At 47.7% G+C, this 25,920-nt stretch overlaps 1 protein-coding gene across 2 annotated transcripts in view; it reads right to left on the bottom strand.

The window, feature by feature from the left end:
* Window positions 1–25,920, bottom strand: part of SZT2 (SZT2 subunit of KICSTOR complex) — a 230,787-nt gene that overhangs the window by 203,087 nt on the left and 1,780 nt on the right. For both annotated transcript variants that reach the window (XM_075320448.1, XM_075320449.1), the window contains exons 2-14: window positions 18,469–18,594; window positions 17,386–17,559; window positions 16,528–16,698; window positions 15,396–15,527; window positions 14,292–14,430; window positions 14,111–14,217; window positions 13,017–13,227; window positions 12,760–12,930; window positions 12,325–12,550; window positions 10,899–11,028; window positions 10,625–10,767; window positions 1,817–1,969; window positions 1,255–1,369 (exon numbers count right to left, since the gene is read on the bottom strand). In XM_075320448.1, the coding sequence (XP_075176563.1) occupies window positions 1,255–1,369; window positions 1,817–1,969; window positions 10,625–10,767; window positions 10,899–11,028; window positions 12,325–12,550; window positions 12,760–12,930; window positions 13,017–13,227; window positions 14,111–14,217; window positions 14,292–14,430; window positions 15,396–15,527; window positions 16,528–16,698; window positions 17,386–17,559; window positions 18,469–18,594 (1,998 nt within the window). The remainder of the gene's footprint in view (window positions 1–1,254; window positions 1,370–1,816; window positions 1,970–10,624; window positions 10,768–10,898; window positions 11,029–12,324; window positions 12,551–12,759; window positions 12,931–13,016; window positions 13,228–14,110; window positions 14,218–14,291; window positions 14,431–15,395; window positions 15,528–16,527; window positions 16,699–17,385; window positions 17,560–18,468; window positions 18,595–25,920) is intronic.

Here is a 25,920-nt window from a genome sequence, read left to right as displayed (position 1 = left end):
CTCTGTACTGGTAACTAGTGATGAGCGGGCACTACCATGCTCAGATGCTCAGTCCTCGTAACTAGTGATGAGCGGGCACTACTATGCTCGGGTGCTCAGTACTGGTAACTAGTGATGAGCGGGCACTACCATGCTCAGATGCTCAGTCCTCGTAACTAGTGATGAGCGGGCACTACCATGCTCGGGTGCTCAGTACTGGTAACTAGTGATGAGCGGACACTACCATTGCTCGGGTGCTCAGTACTGGTAACTAGTGATGAGCGGGCACTACCATGCTCAGGTGCTCAGTACTGGTAACTAGTGATGAGCGGGCACTACCATGCTCAGATGCTCAGTCCTCGTAACTAGTGATGAGCGGGCACTACCATGCTCAGATGCTCAGTACTCGTAACTAGTGATGAGCGGGCATTACCATGCTCAGATGCTCAGTACTCGTAACTAGTGATGAGCAGGCACTACCATGCTCAGGTGCTCAGTACTGGTAACTAGTGATGAGCGGGCACTACCATGCTCGGGTGCTCAGTACTGGTAACTAGTGATGAGCGGGCACTACCATGCTCAGATGCTCAGTCCTCGTAACTAGTGATGAGCGGGCACTACCATGCTCAGATGCTCAGTCCTCGTAACTAGTGATGAGCGGGCACTACCATGCTCAGTCCTCGTAACTAGTGATGAGCGGGCACTACCATTCTCAGATGCTCAGTCCTCGTAACTAGTGATGAGCGGGCACTACCATGCTCAGATGCTCAGTCCTCGTAACTAGTGATGAGCGGGCACTACCATTCTCAGTACTCCTAACAAGCAGTTGGCTACTCAGATGGGCATGACTCGAGTATCCAGGTATAATGGAAGTCAATGGTGGACTTGAGCATTATTTTTTGTAATATTTCCAGGAAAAATGCTCAAATTCCCCATTGACTTCCATTATACTCTGTACTTAAGTCTCGCCCGTCCAACTGCTTGTTACGAGTACCCGGGCATGGTAATGGCCGCTCTTCACTAACCATAAACACAAAAGTAGTGGACATTTCCCCCCCACCTTTAAGACGAGCTGGCAAGGAAAAACAAACACCCACCCCAAGGAGCCCCCAGAGGGACACCTCAACCTGAGCTGTACTATATTATCATTTCTTTATATTCTCTCTGCAGCACAATCTATTGCCAATAGCTCCATAAGTGTAGACAGTTCCCATGCCAAGAAAAATATATATATATATATATTTATTTATTTATTTATATTTAGATTTTATTTACCTTGATTCTGCAATTTGCAGACGTTCCCAGTGGAAATCCCAGCCGGAGAACCATGCAGGGGGCTTTCCAGATAATTCTCACCACACAGAAAGAGGAGGGGGTCTGACTGACATCGCTGTGAAAATGGAGCAGATTGTAGGGTTAATGACAAATTGAGAAGCTCTGCTCGTCTAATATGTTTCATTTTCTCATTATTTTCAGTATCTCTGCTTGCTGACAATGAATAGAGACATTCCTGATTACACGCAGAGGCTGAAAACCTGCACAATCCTAATAGGTAGTTCTTAGATGTGAGCGTCAGTCTGGGCAATGTGCGGATGTAGTACATCAGAATACCATTCCTTCTATTCTTGCTTGTTACAATGTATCAGCGCAGGTAGAATATTAGTCCGAACTCTGAGAGAATCTAACATTGTAGCACGTTATGAGCTCTACTATTTCTGGGAGTCAGCAATGCCGAGATTGGCGACAGCAAGCAGAGATCTTCAAAACGTTAAGTGATTGAAACACAAAGTTTGTTAGAGAAGTTGCTGAACTTTTTCATGTCGAGGCTTCCCGTTACCTCAGCATTAGCTTGACGTAGGAATAACTTTCCACCAACACAAAGCTGCTCCAGTCTCGGAGGAGGGAGGTGAGCGCCGTGTGAGCGATGCGGCACAGAACCGTGCTATAGCGCCCGTTGTTCCCGGGAGTATGGAGGTGCTTAGGGACTGGCCTGCAAAAGAGGGAAGAAGGGAATTTTGTTACTTACCGTAAATTCCTTTTCTTCTAGCTCCTATTGGGAGACCCAGACGATTGGGTGTATAGCACTGCCTCCGGAGGCCACACAAAGCAATTACACTAAAAAGTGTAAGGCCCCTCCCCTTCTGGCTATACACCCCCAGTGGGATCACTGGCTCACCAGTTTTAGTGCAAAAGCAAGAAGGAGGAAAGCCAATAACTGGTTTAAACAAATTCACTCCGAAGTAACCTCGGAGAACTGAAAACCGTTCAACATGAACAACATGTGTACCCGAAAAACAACCAAAAATCCCGAAGGACAACAGGGCGGGTGCTGGGTCTCCCAATAGGAGCTAGAAGAAAAGGAATTTACGGTAAGTAACAAAATTCCCTTCTTCTTCGGCGCTCCATTGGGAGACCCAGACGATTGGGACGTTCAAAAGCAGTCCCTGGGTGGGTAAAGAAATACCTCATGTTAGAGCTGCAAGACAGCCCTCCCCTATATGGAGGCAACTGCCGCCTGCAGGACTCTTCTACCTAGGCTGGCGTCCGCCGAAGCATAGGTATGCACCTGATAATGTTTGGTGAAAGTGTGCAGACTCGACCAGGTAGCTGCCTGGCACACCTGCTGAGCCGTAGCCTGGTGTCGCAATGCCCAGGACGCACCCACGGCTCTGGTAGAATGGGCCTTCAGCCCTGATGGAACCGGAAGCCCAGCAGAACGGTAGGCTTCAAGAATTGGTTCTTTGATCCATCGAGCCAGGGTGGCCTTAGAAGCCTGCGACCCTTTGCGCTTACCAGCGACAAGGACAAAGAGTGCATCCGAACGGCGCAAGGGCGCCGTGCGGGAAATGTAGATTCTGAGTGCTCTCACCAGATCCAACAAATGTAAATCCTTCTCATACCGATGAACTGCATGAGGACAAAACGAAGGCAAAGAGATATCCTGATTAAGATGAAAAGAGGATACCACCTTCGGGAGAAACTCCTGAATGGGGCGCAGCACTACCTTGTCCTGGTGGAAGACCAGGAAAGGCGCCTTGGATGATAGCGCTGCCAGCTCAGACACTCTCCGAAGAGATGTGATCGCTACCAGAAAAGCCACTTTCTGTGATAGTCTAGAAAGTGAAACCTCCCCCAGAGGCTCGAAGGGCGGCTTCTGGAGGGCAACTAGTACCCTGTTCAGATCCCATGGATCTAACGGCCGCTTGTACGGGGGTACGATATGGCAAACCCCCTGTAGGAACGTGCGCACCTTAGGAAGGCGTGCCAAACGCCTCTGAAAAAAGACGGATAGCGCCGAGACCTGACCTTTAAGGGAGCCGAGCGACAAACCTTTTTCTAACCCAGATTGCAGGAAAGAAAGAAAGGTAGGCAATGCAAATGGCCAGGGAGACACTCCCTGAGCAGAGCACCAGGATAAGAATATCCTCCACGTTCTGTGGTAGATCTTAGCGGACGTGGGCTTCCTAGCCTGTCTCATGGTGGCAACGACCCCTTGGGACAATCCTGAAGACGCTAGGATCCAGGACTCAATGGCCACACAGTCAGGTTCAGGGCCGCAGAATTCCGATGGAAAAACGGCCCTTGGGACAGTAAGTCTGGTCGGTCTGGTAGTGCCCACGGTTGGCCGACCGTGAGCTGCCACAGATCCGGATACCACGCCCTCCTCGGCCAGTCTGGGGCGACGAGTATGACGCGGCTGCAATCGGATCTGATCTTGCGTAGCACTCTGGGCAAGAGTGCCAGAGGTGGAAACACATAAGGGAGCCGGAACTGCAACCAATCTTGCACTAGGGCGTCTGCCGCCAGCGCTCTTTGATCGCGAGACCGTGCCATGAAGGTTGGGACCTTGTTGTTGTGCCGGGACGCCATGAGGTCGACGTCCGGCCTTCCCCATCGGCGAAAGATTTCCTGAAACACGTCTGGGTGAAGGGACCATTCCCCTGCGTCCATGCCCTGGCGACTGAGGAAGTCTGCTTCCCAGTTTTCTACGCCGGGGATGTGAACTGCGGATATGGTGGAGGCCGTGGCTTCCACCCACATCAGAATCCGCCGGACTTCCTGGAAGGCTTGCCGACTGCGTGTCCCCCCTTGGTGGTTGATGTATGCCACCGCTGTGGAGTTGTCCGACTGAATTCGGATCTGCCTTCCTTCCAGCCACTGCTGGAAGGCTAGTAGGGCAAGATACACTGCTCTGATTTCCAGAACATTGATCTGAAGGGTGGACTCCTGCTGAGTCCACGTACCCTGAGCCCTGTGGTGGAGAAAAACTGCTCCCCACCCTGACAGACTCGCGTCTGTCGTGACCACCGCCCAAGACGGTGGTAGGAAGGATCTTCCCTGTGATAATGAGGTGGGAAGAAGCCACCACTGCAGAGAGTCCTTGGCCGTCTGGGAAAGGGAGACTTTCCTGTCCAGGGATGTTGACTTCCCGTCCCATTGGCGGAGAATGTCCCATTGAAGTGGGCGCAGATGAAACTGCGCAAACGGAACCGCTTCCATTGCCGCCACCATCTTCCCGAGGAAGTGCATGAGGCGTCTTAAGGAGTGCGACTGACTTTGAAGGAGAGCCTGCACCCCAGTCTGTAGTGACCTCTGCTTGTCCAGCGGAAGCTTCACTATCGCTGAGAGAGTATGAAACTCCATGCCAAGATACGTTAGTGATTGGGTCGGTGACAGATTTGACTTTGAGAAGTTGATGATCCACCCGAACGTCTGGAGAGTCTCCAGTGCAACAGTCAAGCTGAGTTGGCATGCCTCTTGAGAGGGTGCCTTGACCAGTAGATCGTCCAAGTAAGGGATCACAGAGTGTCCCTGAGAGTGCAAGACTGCTACCACTGCCGCCATGATCTTGGTGAACACCCGTGGGGCTGTCGCTAGACCAAATGGCAGAGCTACGAACTGAAGATGGTCGTCTCCTATCACGAAGCGTAGAAAGCGTTGGTGCTCTGTAGCAATCGGCACGTGGAGATAAGCATCCTTGATGTCTATTGATGCTAGGAAATCTCCTTGAGACATTGAGGCAATGACTGAGCGGAGGGATTCCATCCGGAACCGCCTGGCGTTCACATGCTTGTTGAGCAGTTTTAGGTCCAGAACAGGACGGAATGAGCCGTCCTTTTTTGGCACCACAAAGAGATTGGAGTAAAAACCTTGACCTCGTTCCTGAAGAGGAACAGGGACAACCACTCCTTCTGCTCTTAGAGAATTCACCGCCTGCAGAAGGGCATCTGCTCGGTCGGGATGTGGGGAAGTTCTGAAGAACCGAGGCGGAGGACGAGAACTGAACTCTATCCTGTACCCGTGAGACAAAATGTCTGTTACCCACCGGTCTTTGACCTGTGGCAGCCAAATGTCGCAAAAGCGGGAGAGCCTGCCACCGACCGAGGATGCGGAGGGAGGCGGCCGAAAGTCATGAGGCAGCCGCCTTGGAAGCGGTACCTCCGGTTGCTTTCTTGGGGCGTGAGTGAGCCCGCCAGGAATCAGAGCTCCTTTGCTCTTTCTGAGTCCCTTTGGACGAGGAGAATTGGGGCTTGCCCGAGCCTCGAAAGGACCGAAACTTTGACTGCCACTTCCTCTGTGGAGGTTTGCTTGATCTGGGCTGGGGTAAGGAGGAGTCCTTACCTTTGGACTGTTTAATGATTTCCGCCAATTGCTCACCAAACAGTCTGTCTCCAGATAATGGCAAGCTGGTTAAACATTTTTTAGAAGCAGAATCTGCTTTCCATTCCTTTAACCACAAGGCTCTGCGCAAAACTACAGAGTTGGCGGATGCCATTGAGGTACGGCTAGTAGAGTCCAGTACCGCATTGATAGCGTAGGTCGCAAACGCAGACATTTGCGTAGTTAGGGACGCCACTTGCGGCACTGCTGGACGTATGAGAGAGTCCACCTGTGCCAGACCAGCTGAAATAGCTTGGAGCGCCCACACGGCCGCGAATGCTGGAGCAAACGACGCGCCGATAGCTTCATAGACAGATTTCAACCAAAGGTCCATCTGTCTGTCATTGGCATCTTTAAGTGAAGCCCCATCCTCCACTGCAACTATGGATCTAGCTGCAAGCCTGGATATTGGAGGGTCCACTTTTGGACACTGGGTCCAGCGTTTGACCACGTCAGGGGGAAAAGGATAACGTGTATCCTTCAGACGTTTGGAAAAACGCTTGTCCGGATAAGTATTGTGTTTCTGGATGGATTCTCTGAAGTCAGAGTGGTCCAGAAAAGTACTCAATTTACGCTTGGGATACAGAAAATGGAATTTCTCCTGCTGTGCAGCTGCCTCCTCTGCAGAAGGGGCTGGGGGAGAAATATCCAACAGCCTATTGATGGCCGCTATAAGGTCATTTACCATGGCGTCACCATCTGGCGTATCCAAATTGAGTGCGGCGTCAGGACAAGACTCCTGATCACCCACCTCTGAACCCTCATATAGGGACCCTTCTCGCTGAGACCCTGATCCGCGTGATGACGTGGAGGGTCTTTCCCAGCGAGCTCTCTTAGGCGGCCTGGGACTGTCATCGGAGTCAGAGCCCTCAGCCTGTGATGCCTGGGACCCCCTTGAAGTACGGATTAGTTCCAACTGAGGGGGACCGGGGAACATAGACACAGCAGTGTCTATGGTCTGAGCAACTGGCCTGGACTGCAAGGTCTCCAGGATTTTTGTCATAGTCACAGACATTTTATCAGCAAAGACTGCAAATTCTGTCCCCGTCACCGGGGCAGGGTTCACAGGCGCCTCTGCCTGGGCTACCACCACAATAGGCTCTGGCTGACGAAGTGCCACTGGGACTGAACATTGCACACAATGAGAGTCGTTGAAGCCTGCTGGTAGATTAGCCCCACATGCTGTACAAGCAGTGTATACAGCCCGTGCCTTGGCACCCTTGCGTTTTGCGGATGACATGCTGTTGTCTCCTCAAAGCAATATAGGGTGTACAGCCAAGAAGCGACCTTACAGTGCAGTATATAAATATATCTAGACACAGCAGTGTCTATGGTACAGCGAAAAATATAACACTGTGGCACTAGTGGGGCCGCACGTATGTGCTGCTTATCGCCCGCTTAGCGCGGGTGTGTGGTCGCCAGAAACCCCTAGCCTGGGTCCCCCAGAGCCTGCGTGCGTTCTCCAGCCAGACTGCATGTGTATAATGGCTGCCGGCGTCCTGGGGAGCTGCAAGCCTGGGGGCGGGCCTAGGGCGTGCACAGAGAAAAAGCGCGAAGCCTGTGTCCTACTGTGCTCAGTGAGAGGGCTGGAGCATGTAAATCGTGCTCCAGCCCTCGGCGCTGCCGATTGAACAACGTCTCTCCCCTACCCTGATTGACAGGGTGGGGGGCGTTAACGAAGCGGAGCTAGGCCGCAGAAAGCCAGGGACTAAAGTTAGAAGCGCCGCCGCCGTAAAAGCGCGGTCGGCGCGTCCCCGGCGCACTACAAGTCGCAGCTGCGCCGCCGCTCCAGGGGCGGTCGGCGCGGCGATCCACACACATAAAGTCCCCCAGTAATCTGCGGGGACTATAAGCCCAGCGCACAGCGCTACAGTCCCCGGCGCACTAGCACACCCAGCAAGCCTGGGGTGTGCGTGGCCTGCCATACGGGGACACAGAGTACCTGAAAGTTGCAGGGCCTTGTCCCTGAACGGTACTCCCGCTCCGCATCCAGCAGGTTCTATGGGTCTGTGGATGGAGCCCGGCCTCAGGGCTTGGTGGCCGGTAAGATCCCACTTCCTCAGAGCCCTTCAGGGGGATGGGGAAGGAAAACAGCATGTGGGCTCCAGCCTCCGTACCCGCAATGGGTACCTCAACCTTACAAACCACAAGTGGGGTGAGAAGGGAGCATGCTGGGGGCCCCATATGGGCCCTCTTTTCTTCCATCCGATATAGTCAGCAGCTACTGCTGACTAAACAGTGGAGCTATGCGTGGATGTCTGACCTCCTTCGCACAAAGCAGAAAACTGGTGAGCCAGTGATCCCACTGGGGGTGTATAGCCAGAAGGGGAGGGGCCTTACACTTTTTAGTGTAATTGCTTTGTGTGGCCTCCGGAGGCAGTGCTATACACCCAATCGTCTGGGTCTCCCAATGGAGCGCCGAAGAAAAGAAGATTTTGGGTACTCACTGTAAAAATCTCTTTGAGCCTTCATTGGGGACACAGGAGACCATGGGTGTATGCTGCTGCCACTAACGAGACCATGGGTGTATGCTGCTGCCACTAACGAGACCATGGGTGTATGCTGCTGCCACTAACGAGACCATGGGTGTATGCTGCTGCCACTAACGAGACCATGGGTGTATGCTGCTGCCACTAACGAGACCATGGGTGTATGCTGCTGCCACTAACGAGACCATGGGTGTATGCTGCTGCCACTAACGAGACCATGGGTGAATGCTGCTGCCACTAACGAGACCATGGGTGAATGCTGCTGCCACTAACGAGACCATGGGTGAATGCTGCTGCCACTAACGAGACCATGGGTGTATGCTGCTGCCACTAACGAGACCATGGGTGAACGCTGCTGCCACTAACGAGACCATGGCTGAACGCTGCTGCCACTAACGAGACCATGGCTGAACGCTGCTGCCACTAACGAGACCATGGGTGTATGCTGCTGCCACTAACGAGACCATGGGTGAATGCTGCTGCCACTAACGAGACCATGGGTGTATGCTGCTGCCACTAACGAGACCATGGGTGAATGCTGCTGCCACTAACGAGACCATGGGTGAATGCTGCTGCCACTAACGAGACCATGGGTGTATGCTGCTGCCACTAACGAGACCATGGGTGAACGCTGCTGCCACTAACGAGACCATGGGTGAACGCTGCTGCCACTAACGAGACCATGGCTGAACGCTGCTGCCACTAACGAGACCATGGGTGAACGCTGCTGCCACTAACGAGACCATGGGTGAACGCTGCTGCCACTAACGAGACCATGGGTGAACGCTGCTGCCACTAACGAGACCATGGGTGAACGCTGCTGCCACTAACGAGACCATGGGTGAACGCTGCTGCCACTAACGAGACCATGGGTGAACGCTGCTGCCACTAACGAGACCATGGGTGAACGCTGCTGCCACTAACGAGACCATGGGTGTACGCTGCTGCCACTAACGAGACCATGGGTGAACGCTGCTGCCACTAACGAGACCATGGGTGAACGCTGCTGCCACTAACGAGACCATGGGTGTACGCTGCTGCCACTAACGAGACCATGGGTGTACGCTGCTGCCACTAGGAGGAGACACTAGGCAAAAAAGTTAGATCCTAAACTGAATATAGACTGGTGCAACAAAGATACTTAAGAAGGGCAGGTGCCGAGTCCCCAATGTAGACTGCGAGAAAGTTTTTATGGGGAGTACCCAAAATCTTTTCTCTATCGCTTCATTGAGGGACATAAAAACCTTAGGACGCCCCACAGCATTCCCCAAGGGTGGGAACAGAAGGACTAGAAAAATGGAAGAACAGGTGAGAGAGTCTCAAGTCGGAATCCAGCCACTGTCATTTGCAAAAACCCTTCTGCCCAGACCCGAAACTCCAAGGAGAGGGAGTAAAGGAGAGTGTTCTGTAGAACGTGGAAAAGCAAGTACAGGAAACCAGAAGACGTTAGAGCTGCCAAACCGAGACCTGACGAACAGCCAAGAAGGCCCAGTCATGGAGGGCGATAACCGGAGCCCAAAGCGGTGGCACTCCGTCCCTCTGTCTGGCGCTGGAACACAGCGGGAGGCATGGCTTACAGGACGTATGCCTCGGAGAAGAAGTCGGGCCTCAATTTTGGGGGAAAAGACCCCTGAGGCCGACAGTACCCTCAGTAGCTCAGTCTGACAATTGCATGGAATCTGCGGAGGGAGGGAAAAACGCTGTAATGTGTTGCTGTTAGGAGGAAAGGGAACCCCCGGCTGGCACACCTAGGGAACCCCAGCTGCTAGTGGGGATAGGGGGAGAGAGACCACTGACCATATGCAGTGCCGATTCCTTCACATGGTGGGAGACTACCAAGAGTCCTGAGAAGTAGTCTCTAGGTATGGATCAGTCTCGCTATGGTGGAAGCTAATGCTTGGGATGGATGGCAGGAGCACCCCGAAACACTTTGTATGTGTTAGGGGGCAGGGTCCTGGCAGAGAAACCAGAAGGTACCATGTGGATCAGACCACACTGTCCTCTCTGGCCCTACGGTGGGAAATCAGGGCGAGCGATTACACCCTGGTGCCCAAATCACAAGTTGTATCTAAAAGACAGAAGGAAAAGATTTATAACACAACTATGTTGGTGTAAACGGGTCTAGGTGCAGCCCTGTGTCTGCCTCCTATTGACACTAAACTAAAACACATCAGCTTGGCTGCAGTTTTTGGGGGTACACTACTGAAGAGATCACTTTTTTGCATAGTGGCAGCAGCATAGATTCATGGTCTCCTGTGTCCCCCAATGAAGTGATAGAGGAAATTAACCTATTATAGAAATGGAGCTCCATCTCGTACTGCTATGGGAATTTGTCATTTAGGACTCTGGGAAAGCTGGGTGTCCAGATTTCCCCCCCCCCAAAAAAAAATAAATATATTAAAAAAAGATTCATAATTGGGGGAAAGAAAAAAACAAAAAAAACAAAAAAAAAAACACATAAAATACGTTTTCTTGTCTCTGCACATTCCACTTACAAGTCATGCTCCAGCAGCAGCACGATGCGGTGCACGTGTAGCCAGCGCTGCCACACGCTGGCGTCCATTGAGAGGATGGGCTTCCAGTATGACACAAACTGGGAATGACTGGAGTCGGGGTCACTGTGCTGAAGAGACAACACCTGCGGAGAGGATCGGCAGACGTCAGATTCAGGCCCCAGCACCTCCACACCCCCAGCACCTCCACACCCCCAGCACCTCCACACCCCCAGCACCTCCACACCCCCAGCACCTCCACACCCCCAGCACCTACCGGAGTGGTGGAGCCCGGGGGGATGTAGAAGAGGGGAACCCCGTTCTTTGTGCTCTCCGGGATTCTGAAGTGCTCCGGTACACTATCAAACGACTTCAGATGGACCAACATCTGATCCGTCTGACTGATGCTGCAAAACAAGAGCCAGAAAACGTGAGACTACATATAACAGAGGTCACACAATATACAGAAGGGTAACTATTAATGAAGGACATTGGTCTAACCTGCAGCTGTAGCAAAACAATCAACTGGATTATTTGTGAGCGCAGAAAGCAAGCTGTCATATGAAACAATCAGGAAGCCTGAGAACATCCCCTAATAGCTCAGAATGCAAACACTAAACAAGCAGGGGATGCTGGGAGATTTCTTCTCTGAAGCCTGTAAAAGGTGAATACCAGCTCTGGAGTATAATGCAGGATGTAACCCAGGATCAGTAATGTAATAATGTATGTACACAGTGACTGCACCAGAATAGTGAGTGCAGCTCTGGAGTATAATGCAGGATGTAACCCAGGATCAGTAATGTAATGTATGTACACAGTGACTGCACCAGCAGAATAGTGAGTGCAGCTCTGGAGTATAATACAGGATATAATTCAGGATCAGTACAGGATAAGTAATGTAATGTATGTACACAGTGACTGCACCAGCAGAATAGTGAGTGCAGCTCTGGAGTATAATACAGGATATAATTCAGGATCAGTACAGGATAAGTAATGTAAATGTATGTACACAGTGACTGCAGCAGCAGAATAGTGAGTGCTGCTACTTAAGGCTGCTTTCATACTTGCGTTCTTTTGTATCAGTCACAATCCTTGAGGAATTACGGTATCTTGCAAAATATTTTGCAGGAATCAGTTTTTTCCCCATAGACTTCTATTAGTGACTGATGGCCCTGCGTTGCATCCGCCACGTGAAGTATCAGTCGTTTACTGACTGACTGTCAGGCAGGAGCAACACTGAATGTAACGTTTTTGTTGTGTGCGGCGGATCTTTTTTTTTTTTTTTACTGTGAGCATGTGCAGAGTAAAAAACCATGATCCACTGTAAATTCAGTTCCAGCGGCCGGAACAATCAGCTGATCGCCCAGCGGCCGCCTTTTGTGAACAATCAGCCGATTGCCCAGCGGCCGCCTTTTGTGAACGATCAGCCGATTGCCCAGCGGCCGGCTTTTGTGAACAATCAGCTGATCGCCCTGCGGCCGCCTTTTGTGAACAATCAGCTGATCGCCCTGCGGCCGCCTTTTGTGAACGATCAGCCGATCGCCCTGCGGCCGCCTTTTGTGAACGATCAGCCGACTGCCCAGCTGCCGCCTTTTGTGAACGATCAGCCGATTGCCCAGCGGCCGGCTTTTGTGAACGATCAGCCGATTGCCCAGCGGCCGGCTTTTGTGAACGATCAGCCGATTGTCGGGTGATTTTCTTACCTCTGCAGGGTGTTCCAGAAGCGGCGGATGACGCTGGTCCGGTACATGCTGGTGATGGGCTTCTTCAATGTGCAGCTGATGTCATGCAGGATATCGTAGCTCCCTTCCATTACCACTTCCACCCGTGTGTTACGCTTGATAAGATCCAGGGGCCACGGGGCCATGGCAAGATACTCAACGCGCATGTTATGCTTCCATAGCAGAACCAGCTTCACCTCCAGCATCCCTTACAACGGGACATACAATAAAAGGAGTAAATTAACGCGACTTCGTACAGACAGGACAGAGCGGTGATTAACCTTATAATAACGAGCAGTTTCCTGGAAATTCTAGTCACCCGTCATGAGCTATATGTATTGGTGGACAAGTCGCGTGATAGCCAATATGGCAGCTATTAAAGAAGAAAGCTTTGAAAAAATAAAAAAATTAAGTCACCTTTTGTAATGCGAATCTCCCGTATGCTGTACCCCTCCCGGAGCCGCACGGACACCACGCTAATGATGTCGGCGTGCACCTCCTTTTCCGCATGCTTCCTCCTGCGCATGGCGAGCGCGGGGTTACTGCTGGCCGACACCAAGTGCTCATTGAATAGTTTGTGCTGAGATCCTGACAACATAAAATGTGCATCAAAACCTGACAAAAAACAGGATGGTTTCCAGTGTTCCAGAAATCAGGGGAGAAGCGGCCCTCACCACAGTAATACTCGGGGTTCAGGGCCTCCCCCGTGCGCAGGAAGGAATAGAGCAGGAGCGCTTTGTGATAGACGTTCATGTCCGTCTGGCCGGACTCCACTTCGGGACAGGACGAGAGGTAGGATCCCAAGGTGGCCATGGCAATAAACTTCATCAGCTCAACGTTAGGGACGTAGCCGAAGCTGCAGTCGTAGGAGTACACACCGCCGACCTGTAACAACATCAGCAAGTCTAGAAATTAAAGGATTGGACCCTGTGCCGCGACCGGATGAGCGTAACGTAGACTATTCTGCATCTACACCGGTCTGCCGATGGATAGGTGCAAGAGTCCTGCCAGTTGTACACATGTCCGGACAGGTGGGTGTAGAGGCGGCGTCACCAATGATGCCCCCCCCCCAATGCCGAAATGAGTGGCACAGGACAAACCCTTTAACAGAGTATGGTATGGTTTAAAGGGGTTGTCCACTACTTTTACATTGATGTCCTGTCTTTACGATCGGCCGATCAGACATTGATGACCTGTGTCCGACACCCGGCACCCCCACCGATCAGCTGTTATCTGTCCCGGCGACGATATAAGGAGGCCAGAAATGCTCAGCTACAGCACCACGCCGTCTTCTGATAGCAGCCAGGGCCGGGTACTACACCTCCGCCTCCTATTGATGGAGACGGATGTACAGTACCCAGCCATGGCCACTATCAGAAGAATGAGCAGTGCCGGAGCTGAGCATTTCCGGCTGCCTGCTGTCACCGGCGGGACTGAGAGCAACTGATCAGTGGGGGGGTGCCGGGTGTCAGACTCCGGCCGATCAGACATTGATGACCTATCCTAAAAATAGGCCATCAATGTAAAAAGTAGTGGACAACCCCTTTAAGCAAACTCTTTAAATAAGTGCAACACAGAAGGGCTGCCCCAACAGGCCACCTTATAATTTGCATATATTGTCCCATTACATAGGCCCTATACAAAGCATTCCCATTACAGGGAGGGTGCATGCTTGGTCTGCCATTGTGCACGGTCATCTCACTGTGGGTGAAACCAATGACCAAAATAAGTGTCTTCGCCAAAGAAAACAAAGTCCTACAGAATTTACCTGCACAAAGGAGCAGGCGATTGTCCCGCAGCGCAGCTGATTCAGCAACGTCTCACACACTGCAACGTCTGGGACGCTGGTGACTCCATCCGTGATAACGATTATTCCTAGAAGTAGAACAATATGCATTGTGTGTCCGGTGGGAATCCATTACCAATGGCACAGTATGAGTAGCACTTACCCGCACTGGAGTTGGCTGGTAGAAGCTGTAAAGCCAGGATCCCCTGCCGGATCATACTGATCAAGCCAATATCAGCTGGGACCATGGAAACGCCCATCTTTCTGCCCGGCTGGTGGGTTCCATAATGAGGTAGGCTATCCTAAAAAAACACGATGCAGAAAAAAGGCATGAAAACAGAAGTCAGACTTACCGGATCCTTTGCTGTTCCCGCTCTGGTGCTGATCCCTATGACACACAGAAATTATCTATAGCCATCACTTGCCACAGCAGTGACCTGCAAATGCCATTAATTGGCTGTGTCAATGGAGGAATTTGGGTGAAGACTGCTAATGGAGTCTCCGTTTGGGATATTCAGGGACGGTGCCATATTAGCTGTATACCAGTGCCGATATATATCAATGTATCAGACAATGAACACACAGACATGCTCTCCTTGAGCAAGCGTCATCAACTGAACTCGTGTATTCTAAGACACCCAATTATACAATCTGCATTTCTAACCTTGAAGCTAGAAAAAGGGAGTAAGGAGAATTCAACTCATTATTTTCTCCCAACATATCTTTGTTTGGTAAAATATTCTGTGTAAACATTACTGATAAGACTTTTGCTCATTATTTGAAAACTTCTATTATTTGTACATCTGTTCACTTATCCTTGGTAACCCCTTCATGACTATACAACTTTTATAGATCTGTGCAATTGCTACATAGACAGATTATTATGCAACTACATCTACATTTTGATTATTTACATACACAGATATTCTTATTACGTTTAAACAAACAAGCTACAGCTCAGGCCACCTTCACAGTTGCACTAGTCACATAGGTCTTTAAGCAAATTTGGTGCAAATCTTGCTAAACCCCAATCCAATATTACCAGTGCAAGATACGCCATAAATAAATATTGCAGGTAAAGTCTATTAGAAACGAGAACCAAGCTGCAGTTGGATTAGTGTCACGATTTCCCCATTATCAGTTTATTGCTTTTCCAGTGGGAAATGGAGCCAGTGTCCCGGGATGGCGCTGATTAGGAAATTACGGGTGGTGCTTGGAATTTGTCCATCATTTTAGGGCATTTATAGCTTTCCTCTCTCACACCCACCTGAGTGTACGGACGATACTGTTGCTGGAGCATTTCTGCAATCTTATTCTCGAAGGCGCCGAGCTGCAGGTAGACATTCTGGAGGAACGCCGGCAGCTTCTGCTCGTCCAACCGACAGCCCTGAACGAGCACCTGAGGTGGCAATGGAGAATAAGAAGGCTGGTCTCAGACGTCCGTGTGACATCAGTGTTTAAACACGGATGCCACGCGTACCCATGTTATTCTATACTGGTACTTATACGGTCGTGTTTTCACACGGACCATTTGACCTCTCATGACCCCGCATGCACACACGGAGACATGTCAGGTTTTTTTTTCCGGCAGCACGGGTGTCACACGGATCGCACACTGATGTGATCCATCAGTGTGACACGTACTGGTGAAAAAACAACTGGTCTTTTTAATAAAAATAATTTTCTATATTTACCTGTATCCCGCAATACAGTCTCTGGCTCTGCTGCCTCCCGCTCATTATATTCACTGAATATTCAGTGCCCTGTGGAGCTGGAAGCAGGACCAGCGCTGGGGACTTCACCTGTGCACAGCGTTGCGGTCCCCGACACAGTTTACGTGTGTGTGTGTGTGTGTGTGTGTGTGTGTGTGTGTGTGTGTGTGTGTACCTGGGAGCCGGAGTATCGCGGGGACAGCATCGGGGGACTCACAGCTCCCAATAAACTATGATGAAGCTGCCGCACGGGGGTCATCAGCGTTCACTGGGAACTCCAATGATCTCCTGGATGTCACTGTTAGCAGAATACTCACCTGTCCCCCGCGATGCTGTCCTTGGCACTGCTGTACCCGGTGCAGTCACCGGTGCTGTCCCCAGCGCTGCTCCAGCTTCCAGGTCCCGAATACGGTGAATAATCAATGACTGAGCGGCGGTCAGGAGCAGGAGGCAGCAGAGCCGAAGAAAACAGGTAAATATGGAAAATCTTTTTTATTTCACAGACCCGCATTTTCTCTGGTACCTGTCACACGTATGCAAACACGGATGTCACACATGTGACACACATGACATATATGACCATAATCATGCGTGTGACTTGTACCTGATTAAACACTGATGTCTGAAACCTGCCTAAGACAATGGTGTAACCCCAGACACCGGCGACTACGCTTATATTTTTTTTACCTGATGGCTCTGCAGTCCAACAATAGAAGAATAGGCCTGAATGGTAACAAAAATCTCCGGCCGGTAAACCAGACTGGACCCCGGGATCCGGAAAGGCCTGAGGAGCCCGAGCAGACACCGGGAGAGAGAATGGAAGATCTCATCGAAAAGGATCTCCTCCGTGGAGTCGTCCTAGAGAAAGGAAAGACATTACTTAATCTGATGCTGCAGAATAATCTGATAATCTGACAATTGTTTCCAGCACTGAACTTGCACGATAATCTGGTAATTGTTTTGAAGAATGGTCAGCGAAAAGATCCTCTAATGAATTGCATCAATTTTTGTTCAATATCTGATTTTTCAGGCACTCATGTCCCATTAACATACAGAAGTCATCACATCTGATAATCCGGCACCCTTTAGGTCTCATTAACGAAAATAAATCCTATCTGGTAATCTGGCAAAGATGGGGTCTCAGCAATGTTTACAATTTATTGCATCTGATAATTCAGCAGCAATCAGGTCCCATTAACCAGAATTTAAAAGGAATGATCGCCAAGTCTCATGATATCCATATGAGGAGAGGACCACCAGCGATCCTGAGAATGGGGGTCCCACTAGCAATGAATAGAACGGAGTCCGAACATGAGCACCATTCAGCGCGGGACGGAGCACAGGACCGGAGGCCAATGCTCAGGATCCTGGAGATCCACAGCAATCAGCAAATAATCCCCTATCCTATAGATTGAGAATATTGTCAGCATTTGGGATACCCTCTTTAATTAATCTGATAACCCAGCAGCTGTCAGGTCCTCACACCCTTTAGTGACAGGTGGGGGTACCTAGGGATGGAGGACCCCTTTAACGCCATTAACTTACCACAATCACCGTAGACGGACTGAGGTCCAGTTCGATCACGAAGCGGTACTGTCGTGCCAAGAAGGTGATCCACGTTGACGGAACTAAAAGGAACGGGCCGGGACGTACAGGCTCATCCGGCTGCCACCCGTGAGGCACAACGCTCGCCACTTCCAGCTCACGGTCATGTAAACCCTAAAAGATAAAGATCCGGAGAGAGTAATTAAAGACCGCTGATCCGGCAGTCTACACCGATACAGAGTAACGGACCCTCAGCTCTCTGAGGAAGACATGATGGCTTTAGTGTTCCCGAATGTAACCAACACCAAAGCAGAGATGATAATAATAAATAATAAAAATAATAATAATAAATTAATTATTATTATTATTATTAATATTAATAAAACTAAAAATAATACTAAAGCTATTATTTTTAGTATTCGTATTTAGTTTTATTTTAGTATATTATTATTAAAAAAAAATAATAATACTAAAAATAATACTACTACTAAAAATAATACTACTACTAAAAATAATAATACTAATACTACTAATAAAGTGACAAAACTGCAGAACTACTCCTCTCTTCCTATACAGATGCACGCTCTGGCAAAAAGGAGTGTGCATTTTGTCTAGGGGGAGAGACAGCTGGTGTCTGAATGAGGTTTCAAAAAGACTGTTCTCTAATTTCCAAAGCCAATGTTAAAAGAGAATTACAATCCACAGAAGTATCAACGCTGGAGCATTTTTCTCTGAGTTTGCTTTGTCCCGTTCCTCTATTACTCCTCCTGGAAATGAGAACTTAAAATAACAATTGCAGCTTTGTGCTGACAATGACAATGTATAGGAAGAGGCCAATTGATTTCCAGTAGGAATAACAGAGTAAGAAAACTTTGTGTAAATAAGTTAAATTCTAAACTAGACAACAGGAACAACAGCAGGACAGATCAGATTCTTTAATTTCTACAAAACTGGCCAGAAAAAAACCCATAAATAAATTAATTAAAAAAAAAAAAAAAAAAATCATTTGTTCTTGGATTTTGCAATCTAAAAATTCTGTCCTACCTGCTATTAGGCTATTAGTTACAGGAACTTCACACTTACCAACTCAGATTCGGGGACAGGTGAAATGGACTGGTGAAGATTGGAGAGGAACCAAGCCAGGCGGACATTGCGAGAGATGCGGTAATCCTTCCTCATCAGCAGGAAAACCTGCCCGGCCTCCTCCACCTGCACCGGGACAAGGGAGGGAAAACCAAAACCTGGTTATAAAGGTGCGGAAGGACAATATGTATAGATCCATAGATCCCGGCCTCTCCTGCTGCAGGAGAAGCCGACAGCAAAGGATCACTAATCCTGCAGGTGAAAGGCAGCATTACCATAAGGAAGGAGCAGCAAAGGCCTGAAAAAGTGTCCAATGTGCAAAACCACAGCAGAGAGATAAATGTACAGAAAAACAATACTAAATATTATATTATATATATACATATACATATAAAAAAATGTAACTAAATGTGAAGCTGCAATAAGAAAAAGAAAAAAAAAAAAAGTTGTTATATTGAAACCTCCGTCCACAATGAGGAGCCGGAGCCTCAATCCTGATAAAAAGAGTACAATATACGGTAGATTGTTTTTTCCTGGATGTGGAGACTTTCAATTAGAAGAGACAATCCACGTGTTTCCACATTAACAGTAATTACTAATTAATGAGAATCTCTCAACTAAAACCAACATCTCTCCGGGATTACACAGATCTGATCACCTCTAACTACAAATAAAAATAGTAGGAATTAAAAGAGAAAGTCCAGACAAAAGCAATCCATTCTTACATCTTGTAGATTAGTAACATATGTACACAGTGACTACTCCAGCAGAATAGTGAGTGCAGCTCTGGAGTATAATACAGGATGTAACTCAGGATCAGTACAGGATTAGTAATGTAATGTATGTACACAGTGACTACTCCAGCAGAATAGTGAGTGCAGCTCTGGAGTATAATACAGGATGTAACTCAGGATCAGTACAGGATTAGTAATGTAATGTATGTACACAGTGACTGCACCAAAGGAATAGTGACTGCAGCTCTGGAGTATAATACAGGATGTAACTCAGGATCAGTACAGGATAAGTAATGTAATGTATGTACACAGTGACTCCACCAGCAGAATAGTGAGTGCAGCTCTGGAGTATAATACAGGAAGTAACTCAGGATCAGTACATGGTAAGTAATGTAATGTATATACACAGTGACTGCATCAGCAGAATAGTGAGTGCAGCTCTGGAGTATAATACAGGATGTAACTCAGGATCAGTACAGGATTAGTAATGTAATGTATGTATATAGTGACTACTCCAGCAGAATAGTGAGTGCAGCTCTGGAGTATAATACAGGATGTAACTCAGGATCAGTACAGGATTAGTAATGTAATGTATGTACACAGTGACTGCACCAAAGGAATAGTGACTGCAGCTCTGGAGTATAATACAGAATGTAACTCAGGATCAGTACAGGATAAGTAATGTAATGTATGTACACAGTGACTCCACCAGCAGAATAGTGAGTGCTGCTCTGGAGTATAATACAGGATATAACTCAGGATCAGTACAGGATAAGTAATGTAATGTATGTACACAGTGACTCCACCAGCAGAATAGTGAGTGCAGCTCTGGAGTATAATACAGGAAGTAACTCAGGATCAGTACAGGATCAGTAATGTAATGTATGTACACAGTGACTGCACCAGCAGAATAGTGGGTGCAGCTCTGGAGTATAATGCAGGATGTAATTCAGGATCAGTACAGGATAAGTAATGTAATGTATGTACACAGTGACTGCAGCAGCAGAATAGTGAGTGCAGCTCTGGAGTATAATAATAAAGGAGGTAACACAGGATCAGTAATGCAATGTCATTTCTAGGTTCACAGGCAGATTCGTCCATCCTACCACAGGCGGTTGTAAATCCACTACAATGTCCTAGTACTTCGGACTCTGATAACCATTCACGTGAGTTATTAAACATTAATCAGGGTTGGTGTAGACAGTGACTAATTATATGGAACGAACGTCATAAAAATACAAGAGAATTTCTTCTGCTACTTGGTTTGACTCAACAAAAATGGAAAAATGGCACAAAATAAAGATTGTAAAAACAGAATACACTGGGCACAACCTTACACCTGGTCACAGCAGCATACGCTCATTGCATTACAATCTACACGTGCGTTTTCTCTGCTACATCCGTGTAACCAATGAAAGGGTTAAACCAGCGGCTCCCAGTAACCAGCTCCGGCACTGGGGAATTGGCACAATGTGAGGGGAGCGCGGCTTGTTCACAGCATCCAGAGAAATCTGCTGCCGCTGCCAACTCCGCTGTATCGGGGAGAAGCAAACACGAGAACTACAACTCCCAGCATGTGACAGCTGCAGCCATCAGGGCATGCTGGGAGGGCTTGTTCTGCACCGGGGTAAATACATAGAAGTCCATTATAATAGGAGGAAAGCGGATGAAACCGCAAACAATGCAGGAAAAAGGGGCAAAACAGACGAGCAGAGCGGAGCGTCACCACCAGGATTTTGTCGTGGATCCGGCGCAGATCTGCAGCAGAAAACTGACGTGTGACAAACTGCTGCGAACACGCTCAAAACCAGGCAATCATTTCTATGTAAAGACGACCGGCTGGGCATCGGTTAGAGTTTCTTTTAACCCTTTCAGATTTCTCCACAAAAAATAAAGAGACTAAAAGTAGTGACCCGGCCATCTTTGAGGCATGTCTTAGAAAATGCTCTATGATACAAGTCAACAAGAAAGCTCCGAACAGCCACAAAAACGCGCCGGCGCCATGCTGTGCACCGGACCAGCATCTCTGAGCCAACAGTTTCAATATAGATGAATGGAAAAACTAAACACAAGAAAAACCGCAAGATTAAAAAAAAAAAACAAAAAAAAACTGGGGGGGCAGTATATTCATTATATACCCTGTGTACACATCTTGGGGACAGTATATACCATGTGTTTGAGAGATAGATAGATCTATTTATTATATATGTCCTCGCTCATTGATCGTCTTGTGTCTCGGGGGTCTTTGGGTCACTGAAATCAATCTCAGATCCCTGTGATAATTAGTTTGCCAGGTGAGGCCCAATAAAAGGAAAACTGGATGTTCCACAATATTAAGCAGCCACAGTTTTCAAGTAACATGGGAAAGAAAAAGGATCTCTGCTGCCGAAAAGCATCAAATAGTGCAATGCCTTGGACAAGGGACGAAAACATTAGATATTTCATGAAAACGTAAGCGTGATCATCGTCCTGTGAAGAGATTTGTGGCTGATTCTGAGCACATACGTGTTGGTGCAGATAAAGGCAGAATGAGGAAGGTTTCTGCCAGGCAAGTCCATCGGATTAAGAGAGCGGCTGCTAAAAAACCATTACAAACCAGCAAACAGATATCTGTAGCTGCCGGTGCCTCTGGAGTCCCTCAAACCTCAAGATGTAGGATCCTTCAAAGGCTTGCTGTGGTGCATAAACCTACTATTCGGCCAAACCTAACCAGTGCTCACAAGCAGAAACAAATGCAGTGGGCCCAGACGTACATGAAGACTAATTTTCAAACAGTCTTGTTTACTGATGAGTGTCGAGTAAGCCTGGATGGTCCAGATGGATGGAGTAGTAGATGGTTGGTGGATGGCCACCATGTCCCAACAAGACTGCAATGTCAGCAAGGAGAGGTGGAGGAGTCATGTTTTGGGCTGGAAACATCTGGTAGGCCCCTTTAGGGTTCCAGAATGACCTCTGCAAAGTATATAGAGTTTCTGACCAACAACTTTCCTCCATGGTACAAAAAGCAGAAACGTGCCTTCAGGAGCAAAATCATCTTCATGCATGACAATGCACCATCTCATGCTGCAAAGAATACCTCTGTCATTGGCTGCTATGGGCATAAAAGGAGAAACTCATGGTGTGGCCACCACCTTCCCCTGACCTCAACCCTATAGAGAACCTTTGGCGTATCATCAAGCAAAAGATCTATGAGGGTGGGAGGCAGTTCACATCAAAACAGCAGCTCTGGGAGGCGATTCTGACATCATGCAAAGAAATTCAAGCAGAAACTCCAAAAACTCAAGGTCAATGGGTGCAAGAATTGTGAAGGTGATATCAGAGAAGGGCTCCCATGTTACCTGTAACTTGGCCTGTTAGCTATCTAAATCCAAAACATCCTTTTTATTTCAGTGAATGTGACCTCCTAATGCTGCAAATTCCACAAATCAGCATATTCAGTTCTTTAAAACATATAAAATGTTTAGAAACTCTCCTGTGCCTAATAATGTGGAACAGGAGGATTATAGAGGATTATACTGGTATCATCGGGAGGTTTCTGCAATAACATTCGATGTATCCTCTAACAGTGATGACTTATTAGACGGACTCATCTGCACCGAGCATTGAGGAAAATCAGAAACAAATATCATTTGCATAATAATTTGGAACATGGTATATACTGGGGGGGCAGTATAGTGAGTATATACCGTGTGTACATATATTGGGGGGGCAGTATAGTGAGTATATACCGTGTGTACATATATTGGGGGGGCAGTATAGTGAGTGTATACCCTGTGTGTACATATATTGGGGGGCAGTATAGTGAGTGTATATCCTGTGTGTACATATATTGGGGGCAGTATAGTGAGTATATACCCTGTGTGTACATATATTGGGGGGGGCAGTATAGTGAGTATATACCCTGTGTGTACATATATTGGGGGGGCATGCACAATAGGAGGACAAAGGAGATTGGGCAACAACGTGCACATAAAAAATTCAATTTTATTAGATAAAATCATGTGAAAAACAACTAGTACAAAAGACATATAGTAAGACAAGTCGTACCAGGATGAGGAACAATAGAAAAAAGTGGTAAACTTTAGGTGGGCAAATCAATGCCACACAGCCTGCCCATATACTGTACAGGAGTAAAAAGGCGTCACATTCCACAATTATATGGCGCGGTGATATAGCAATAGAGTGACAGCCTAATGGAGAAAAACAATAGCAGGCATAAAGTCGCGTGCTAAATATTTAGAGTCTTAAGTATACAAGACTAATATTAAATTATATTGTCTCCATATAGGCACATCATAAAAACAATAACACCGCGTCACAGGGGCACTCAGGCAAGGACAAAAGGGAAATGCTATCCCAGTATAGGTATGCGCTGATGGATATGTCCCAGCATGAGTGACCCGGCTGTCAAAATAACACAGGGAGCGTGAACAATACCTGAGGTGTAGCGGGGCAGGCTGTGGGGGCAGAGAGCCTCCTTGACAGCTGTTTCGCCTATGGCTTTATCGAAAGGAGGTCCTTTCGATAAAGCCATAGGCGAAACAGCTGTCAAGGAGGCTCTCTGCCCCCACAGCCTGCCCCGCTACACCTCAGGTATTGTTCACGCTCCCTGTGTTATTTTGACAGCCGGGTCACTCATGCTGGGACATATCCATCAGCGCATACCTATACTGGGATAGCATTTCCCTTTTGTCCTTGCCTGAGTGCCCCTGTGACGCGGTGTTATTGTTTTTATGATGTGCCTATATGGAGACAATATAATTTAATATTAGTCTTGTATACTTAAGACTCTAAATATTTAGCACGCGACTTTATGCCTGCTATTGTTTTTCTCCATTAGGCTGTCACTCTATTGCTATATCACCGCGCCATATAATTGTGGAATGTGACGCCTTTTTACTCCTGTACAGTATATGGGCAGGCTGTGTGGCATTGATTTGCCCACCTAAAGTTTACCACTTTTTTCTATTGTTCCTCATCCTGGTACGACTTGTCTTACTATATGTCTTTTGTACTAGTTGTTTTTCACATGATTTTATCTAATAAAATTGAATTTTTTATGTGCACGTTGTTGCCCAATCTCCTTTGTCCTCCTATTGTGCATGCTATTTGGAGTAGGCTCTTGCCATAGGGGGTCTCCATTTATGGCCTCCATGGTGTTATAAGTATGATGGCGAAATTGTTATACCATATATTGGGGGGGCAGTATAGTGAGTATATACCCTGTGTGTATATATTGGGGGGGGGCAGTATAGTGAGTATATACCCTGTGTGTACATATATTGGGGGGGGCAGTATAGTGAGTGTATATCCTGTGTGTACATATATTGGGGGGGGCAGTATAGTGAGTATATACCCTGTGTGTACATATATTGGGGGCAGTATAGTGAGTATATACCCTCTGTGTACATATATTGGGGGGCAGTATAGTGAGTGTATACCCTGTGTGTACATATATGGGGGGCAGTATAGTGAGTGTATACCCTGTGTGTACATATATTGGGGAGCAGTAGTGAGTGTATACCCTGTGTACATATATTGGGGGGCAGTAGTGAGTGTATACCCTGTGTACATATATTGGGGGGCAGTAGTGAGTGTATACCCTGTGTACATATATTGGGGGGCAGTATAGTGAGTGTATACCCTGTGTACATATATTGGGGGGCAGTATAGTGAGTGTATACCCTGTGTACATATATTAGGGAGCAGTATAGTGAGTGTATACCCTGTGTACATATATGGGGGGCAGTATAGTAAGTGTATACCCTGTGTACATATATTGGGGGGCAGTATATTGATTGTATACCCTGTGTACATATATTGGGGAGCAGTATAGTGAGTGTATACCCTGTGTACATATATGGGGGGCAGTATATTGATTGTATACCCTGTGTACATATATTGGGGGGCAGTATAGTGAGTGTATATCCTGTGTGTACATATATTGGGGGGCAGTATAGTGAGTCTATATCCTGTGTGTACATATATTGGGGGGCAGTATAGTGAGTATATACCCTGTGTGTACATATATTGGGGGGCAGTATAGTGAGTATATACCCTGTGTGTACATATATTGGGGGGCAGTATAGTGAGTATATACCCTGTGTGTACATATATTGGGGGGCAGTATAGTGAGTATATACCCTGTGTGTACATATATTGGGGGGCAGTATAGTGAGTATATACCCTGTGTGTACATATATTGGGGGGCAGTATATTGATTATATACCCTGTGTACATATATTGGGGAGCAGTATAGTGAGTGTATACCCTGTGTACATATATTGGGGAGCAGTATAGTGAGTGTATACCCTGTGTACATATATGGGGGGCAGTATATTGATTGTATACCCTGTGTACATATATTGGGGGGCAGTATAGTGAGTATATACACTGTGTGTACATATATTGGGGGGCAGTATAGTGAGTGTATACCCTGTGTGTACATATATTGGGGGGCAGTATAGTGAGCATATACCCTGTGTGTACATATATTGGGGGGCAGTATATTGAGTGTATACCCTGTGTTCATATATGGGGGGCAGTATATTGATTGTATACCCTGTGTACATATATTGGGGGGCAGTATAGTGAGTGTATACCCTGTGTACATATATGGGGGGCAGTATATTGATTGTATACCCTGTGTACATATATTGGGGGGCAGTATAGTGAGTATATACACTGTGTGTACATATATTGGGGGGCAGTATAGTGA

Source organism: Anomaloglossus baeobatrachus, chromosome 8 (genome assembly GCF_048569485.1).
Source record: "Anomaloglossus baeobatrachus isolate aAnoBae1 chromosome 8, aAnoBae1.hap1, whole genome shotgun sequence".
Taxonomy (NCBI): domain Eukaryota; kingdom Metazoa; phylum Chordata; class Amphibia; order Anura; family Aromobatidae; genus Anomaloglossus; species Anomaloglossus baeobatrachus.
Note: the sequence above shows the minus strand (reverse complement) of the source record. Positions and strands in the feature narration are given on the sequence as shown.